General features: G+C 29.9%; 1 protein-coding gene across 4 annotated transcripts; it reads right to left on the bottom strand.

Annotated features, from left to right (window-relative positions):
• Positions 1 to 532: 532 nt before the first annotated feature.
• On the bottom strand, positions 533 to 6,478 carry LOC145181265 (switch-associated protein 70-like). 4 transcript variants are annotated; one of them, XM_090072384.1, is made up of 10 exons: positions 6,297 to 6,478; positions 5,851 to 6,202; positions 5,432 to 5,756; positions 4,734 to 4,929; positions 2,485 to 2,632; positions 1,974 to 2,110; positions 1,639 to 1,806; positions 1,383 to 1,541; positions 989 to 1,171; positions 533 to 903 (listed from the first exon to the last, which is right to left on the bottom strand). In XM_090072384.1, the coding sequence occupies exons 1-10, from the start codon at positions 6,315 to 6,317 to the stop codon at positions 700 to 702; spliced, it is 1,893 nt and encodes a 630-aa protein (XP_089928510.1). In that variant the 5' UTR covers positions 6,318 to 6,478; the 3' UTR covers positions 533 to 699. The 4 variants fall into 4 exon arrangements, 3 of the variants coding, with proteins under 3 accessions (XP_089928510.1, XP_089928511.1, XP_089928512.1); XM_090072385.1 differs by lacking the exon at positions 6,297 to 6,478 and having other exon boundaries at positions 5,432 to 5,737; positions 5,851 to 5,953; XR_016447339.1 differs by lacking the exons at positions 533 to 903; positions 989 to 1,171 and having other exon boundaries at positions 1,460 to 1,541; positions 1,974 to 2,230; positions 6,297 to 6,404.
• Between the last annotated feature and the right edge of the window lie 270 nt (positions 6,479 to 6,748).

Genomic DNA, 6,748 nt, shown 5'->3' with positions numbered 1-6,748 from the left:
TATGGTTACAAACACAAAATTTTAAACTTTTATTTCCGGAAAACTAAAATTGAACGAATTATCTGGAATTCTGGATATATCCGAAAAAAATGATCCCTTTACAAACCCTAACAAAAACTGTTAGGAAAATTTTTACAACCACGGGTAGTCATAGAACACGTGCAAAAAGCTGAAAAGTGAGGTTTTGTTGACTGAAAAGCAACCAGCAATAAGCGAAGGTGAGGGAAAAAAGAGCAGTACTAAAAGTGCCATTTACCACCAATTACAACATAATTTCATTTAGGTTTTATGTTTTTTTTCTATTGCTAAATGCACAATATTAGATTAAAAAAAAATAAATAAAATTTCTCACAACCCCCTCATGTTCCAATTTGAAAAACATGGTAGGTGATACGACTTAATATTTTCGGAGCACAAAAACATAAGATTCAGGCAAAATCGTTAAAAAAGGTTTTTATCACTGGGATGCATTACACATATTAGTAAGATTTGAACGAATTATAAGAGAGCAAACTCAAAAAAAACTCGATCATGATTCTGCATCTAGTTCTTTTGCTTATCTAAAAGAGAACTGCTAGAAAATACACATATATATAAAATATTGTAAAATAAAAAAATAAAAAAATGAGAAAGACATATAATAATTTAAATTGGCATAAAAATATAAATAATATAGATCTTTTTTTAAACGTAAATTGATCATTGACTCTCAAAAGTTTCTTTAGACTTTGATGGTTTTACGAGATTGGACTCCACAATAACTGCGCGCTCTCCTTCGTTGATTTCTCTTTTATTAACAGCTGAAGGACGACGCTCTGAGGAAAGATACAACGGCGTTTTAGAGAAATCTTCTTCAATAAACGCTCCAAAACCTCGATGAGTAGCGACGCCACGCTGTTCGAGCTAATATGTAAAAGTTCAGTATTTTAAAGTACGCCTCTATTTCAAATTAAAAACTTTTGACATAAAAAAAAACAAAATGACATACTACTAACGGTCTCGCTAATCCAACAGGTAAATTCATTTTTCTAGCTCTTTCTTTTGCAGCTTCGACTTTTAAAGCAGCTGAACGCCTCTCCTCTTCAGCCTCCTCGAGTTTTGAATGTGCAGTTTTAAGCTCCTCTTCTGCAGTTCTACGTGCTGCATCTAATATTCTCAAACGATCTCGCTCCTGTAAGACAACTTATTGTTAAAAGTTAAAAACAAAAATCAGTTATCAAGAAAAACAAAGATTGACGTAATTTAATGTAAGTTGTTTGGGTATTAAGCATAGATCTTTTTAACAGAATAGATTTTTTAAAACAAAATAATGAAATTCATAAAAAATCTTTTTATATGATTTGATAATATGTTAGTGAAATGAGGACGAATAAGGCAATTACTTCTTCCAACGCCTTAGCCTGATCCTTTGAAATTTCCTCAAGAGATTCTCTAACTCTTTTTTCTTCTTCTAATATCATTTCTTGCTCTGCTTTAATTTTTTCTAGAATTTGCCTTTTTAACATTTCTTCTTCCAAAATGGTTTGTTGTTTAACTCTCGCCTGAGTAACAAATGTGTAAAATTGAAAAGAAACAATAAAAAAATAAATAATAAGTAATAAACAGAGATTTTAGAAAAAGAAAACAAACTCAAATGACCTCAGATTCAATAATTCGGGCAACTCTTTCAGCTTCAAGCAGTCTCTCATATTCAAGTCTTAACTGTTCAAGCTCTTCACAACGTTTTCTCTCATCTTCCAAAAGAGCAGCTTCAACTGCTGCTTGAGTTTGAGCGGCATCTCTTTCTTCTTTTAACAACTGAAGTTCCTGTTAAAGATCACACTTTTACAAAAAGAAATTCAGATCCTTCACAAAAAACAATGAACATTAAATATCACTATGAAGTAAAGAAAAATTAAGGCCTTTATAAATAATTGCAAATATTTTAAATAACCCAAATTAACTTTACAGTTGCTTAAATAACTCATAAATACCTTTATCTGACTCTGGATAAGTGTCTCATGTTCAAATCTTAATCTATCCTCTTCGGCTTTTTTTTCTCGTCTTTCTTTTCTCTCTTGGGATCTTTCAAGAAGGCTAATCATTAGAGGTGTTTCACCATTGATGTGGTCTACATAAAATAAATAACCTTCCATAACTTTGTTTATCTTCTCTCAAAAAATGCAGAAACGTTATTTGGCTAAGATGAGGATTAGATGAGGATAAGACGAAGATAAGATGAGGATGATCTCTAAAAATTTGTAAATGAAATATTATTTTATATTAAAAGGCTCAATTATTAAACTTCATTAATAGTTATTAAAACAAAAATTTAACTTTTGATATAATTACAATTTCATTACCAAAACACCTAGGAATATGGAACATAGTTTAAATCGGTCCTTTTACAAAAGAAATAGTATAACAGCCTACAAAAGAAATAGTATAACAGCCTACAAAAGAAATAGTATATCACCCCACTTTAAGTAATATTAACAAAATTACCAATGCATAGTTGAATAGCAGATATCCATTCATTCATGGACTTAAGATCAGAGGCTTCTACCTCATAGCTGGGAGCTTTGATGCCACAATTCAATGTAAACCGAAATCTGCTACCTTTCATTTCTTGAACAGCTTCCACTTTGGTTGTCTTTATTTAAAAAAAACGAAAATGAGGATGAAAACGAGGATGAGATGATGTTTACATAGTTACATCATCACGCTAATTTAATAACAATAAGTCATTTAAATCAATCAGTTCAAAAGCAAATTCTAAAAACAATTTATAATAATTATAAAGCAGTTAAAAAAAGAAAAAGAAGAAAATTTTGCTAAGAAAAACTCATATTTCAATAAAAAAATTAATTCTATTGAGTTTTTGTTGTGTCCTGAAAAATATTCAAGAAATGACATACATTGTTTTTAAATTAAGGTGACACTTCAATTCTTTAACACAATTTTTAGCCCTTTGCAAAGCTGAAAAAAGGTACTTCTTCATAGAAATTTGTAAATATTTAAAGTAGTTAAAAATAATTTTAAAATGTTTCATGAATGATGATTCATGAAACATTTTAAAATTCAATTTTCAAATTTCTATGAAGAAGTACCTTTTTTCAGCTTTGAAAAGGGCTAAAAATTGTGTTAAAAATTGATGTGTCACCTTAATTTAAAAACAATATACGTCATTTCTTGAATATTTTTCAGGACACAAATTCAATCATGCACATAACAAATCGTCAATGTTACTACAGCATCAACTGTGCAGGAAAATTGATTTTACAAAAACACCCGCTGTACATTATAAGGTTTATTGAGAAACAGATTGTAAATGCATACCAATACAACTGCATACATATGTAAAAGACCAGCAAATAAACTAACTCTCTGTCCTCGGGTTTAAGGTGTGTTTTCCTGTTTCCTTATGTCTGAAGTGAATTGGAAAAAGCCACTTTTCACAAAAATTTGGTTTTATAGTCTGCACAAGACCTTTTGATATTTATCCATTTTCTATATAATCCTTTATCTCTCTGCAAAAGACATTCCATAAGTCAAACCAAGAATGTTTTTAATTTCCATGAAGTGCTCAATAAACTTCTGGAATTGTGAGATATATCAAGAAGCATTTAGAATGTTCCAGATTTTTCTAGATCTTTCAAGAACTTTTGGTGTTTTCTTGAACTTTCTAGAACTTTGCCCTGCTGCATCTATAGAGATAAAATGCTGCTTAACAGTGATTGTATAGGATTATTGAATAAGATGGCATGTAAGGTTACTTGCACCCAGCAGATGTACTTTGATATGACTGTGGAAAATTTATCAGAGGAGACAAAAAGCACTTTGTGAAATTATCTCTCAAGATGTGCAAGGTTTATAGAGCATCATTCTGCATACTGGTTGGAGACCATCAAAAATTTCCAAGGAAACTCCTGAAGGTAAGGAGTGTACAAGCTGGTATAGAAGAGAAAAAGAGGGTCAACTGGCAACCAATCAAGTAGCTGCTTACTTCTGTATATTGGATCCTTGAAAACTAAAGGAGTGTACTTTCTATCATGTATCAAAACATTGCTTCATCAATTGCCACATCCCAATATTTTCAATGTAGTGGCTTATAGTTTCTTATGCAATTTAAGAAAGAAAACCGCCAAGTAATTCTGAAAATCTTCTCATTCTCAATGTTTCTTAGCTTATAATCTTTGCAATGCTGATATTTTTCATTTTCTGGCAGTAAATTAAAAGGATAATTTGCCTGTTTTTTTCATAAGAAACTTCTCTTGGTTATGTTTACAAAACCAACGTTTTTAGTGAATACTGATATTTGACATGATAATTAAAAGCTAAGGACAAAAATCATGCTACATGGTATTAGTTAAACTATATAACTAAAAGAAACAAAATTAACAAATTGATTAAAAACTGGAAAAATATCCAGAATGCAAATTGGAATAGATATTGAAAACTGTGCAAAGTTCTATAAAAATCTGAAGAAAGTATTTTATATAGTTGCTAAACTTGAGATTTGAGTTGATACAAAAAAACTCAGAGAATGACAAAGAGATTTTTCTATTCTTGTTACACACTTTGATGATAAGGTCATAATGAAACTTACAGGAAAGGCAAAACATATCTCTAAGAATAAGATTAAATGTACATTACAATATTTCCATATTGAATACCTTTTTAACATGGAAATTATTTGTAACTTCTTAGGGAAATGATATACAGTAAATCTTATAAAAATATACTCAGCTTACGGCATTAATTGCAACAGATCCTTTTTTTTTTGCTCGCTTGGTTTTTCCATCATAATATATCAAAGCATCTGGTAAGAGAACAAACCAGCGTTCCTTCATTGACTTAATGCGATGACCTTTCTTCACTAAATAGCCACTTTTCACAATTTCCAAGTTATAATGATCAAAGATAGAATTCAAACCATCTTTGTAAATACTGAGTATAAAGATTGAGTACACAGTATACATAAAAATGTTAACCAAAGTATTAAGATATATTTAAAATAACTTTAAAAAATATAAGACATAAAAAATTTACTTTAATATTGCTTTTTTTCCTAATAGTATGCATTTATTTATGTGTGTATGTGTGTGCGTATGTGTGTATGTGTGTATGTGTGTATGTGTGTATGTGTGTATGTGTGTATGTGTGTATGTGTGTATGTGTGTATGTATGTATGTATGTATGTATGTATGTATGTATGTATGTATCTATGCATGCATGTATGTATGTATGTATGTATGTATGTATGTATGTATGTATGTATGTATGTATGTATGTATGTATGTATGTATGTATGTATGTATGTATGTATGTATGTATGTATGTATATATATATGTATGTATGTATGTATGTATGTATGTGTATGTATGTATGTATGTAAACATACCCTGTTTCAAGTATTTGAATTTATACAAGTTTACAAAATAATCATACTTTGTGGAATTATTGAAAGTAATATATTTTGATTCCAGACATTCTACTAGCTCCCAAAATGTTAATTCAATTTCAGTTGTGTAATTGTCTAAAGGGGCTTTTGTCCATGGTGTTCCAATTCCTTGCATAAATATTTGCAACAGTATAATAACTTCTTCTATGTCAATGGATCCTGATTCAGATATATCAATTTTATTAAAAGCTTTCCATAGTTGAAAAAGTTCTTCATCTGTAAGGATTTTTACAGCACATTTGTTTCTTTCTTTCTCAATGATGGTCCAAGAAAATCGATCAAAACTATCAAAGCTAACATTTAGATCAAAAACTAAATTCAGAAACAGAAATATATACACAGCTACATATTTGTTGATATGTATATTAGTCATTACTCAGAACTTAAGTTTAAAAAGCTTAGCTACCTTTTACAAGAAGGTTATCTTCGATAAAGTTAATAAACTCCTTGAACATTAATTGAGTCTTCTCAACTTTAAATGAAATTAAATCCTCTGCGTTATACTTCAAGTTTAAAGCATTACAAATACTTGCACAAAATACTTGGAGCTGAGTTTTAGCAAGACAACCAGCGTTTTGCGAGTCTAAGACGCGTAGCGCGTGTTTCAAACAATTACCTATGTTATATGGCAACTTTTTTTTTGGCACTTGCTCCAAATCAGCAATTGAGTCGTTGACTAATCTAATAATGCCATCTTTCATTTCTTCATCTTCAGATGAGCTTGTATAGTCGTCTTTGTTCATGGCGTACTTGCCTTTCTAGAATATCCAAAAAGAAAAAAAAAAAGTTTAAAAATTTCGTTCCGCTAGTTGTTTAAGTTATTTATGTCCACAACACAATCAAAAGCTTCACCTTTACTGCAGTGTAAAACATTGTAAAAACACTTTAAACAAAATAATCGAATGTTTAAAAAATCAACAACGTAAAAACAAGTATTATCACGATACGCATTAAGCCTCCTTTTTAGGATTAAACATCAAGTTTTAGAAATGTATAGACTCAACTTATAATAACTAAAACCTGGTTGAAATGACGTCGAGCTGTCGTGAAGTGATTAGAGATTAATTAATTTTAGTAAATGCGAATTTAACTGCAGTTAATGAGTAAAACGTTCAAACCAACGCCTTTGTTTATATTGTTAAAAGTTTTTGATTTCTTTAAAAACAGAAATTTTTAACAGAGACTTGACATGATTAAAATACATAACTAGAGGAATTTCTTTATGGTCATACGATTTTTGAACATGTGTTGCTTCTTAACTATCCTGCTTATTCTGTTTTCAAAAATACAAGTTGAAATTCGAC

The sequence above is a fragment of the Hydra viridissima genome, unplaced genomic scaffold (assembly GCF_058129835.1).
Source record: "Hydra viridissima isolate aposymbiotic clone 2 unplaced genomic scaffold, HvirCarnegie_v1 scaffold_1, whole genome shotgun sequence".
NCBI classification, from domain to species: domain Eukaryota; kingdom Metazoa; phylum Cnidaria; class Hydrozoa; order Anthoathecata; family Hydridae; genus Hydra; species Hydra viridissima.
The sequence above is the reverse complement of the archived record's forward strand: the minus strand, read 5'-3'. Positions and strand labels throughout refer to the sequence as shown.

Coding starts and splice junctions, on each gene's coding strand:
- LOC145181265 (XM_090072384.1), bottom strand. CDS start 6,317: ATGTTTTACACTGCAGTAAAG. Junction 6,203..6,296: donor TGTTTTACACTGCAGTAAAG/GTGAAGCTTTTG, acceptor TGGATATTCTAG/AAAGGCAAGTACGCCATGAA. Junction 1,542..1,638: donor CCCGAATTATTGAATCTGAG/GTCATTTGAGTT, acceptor TTTGTTACTCAG/GCGAGAGTTAAACAACAAAC.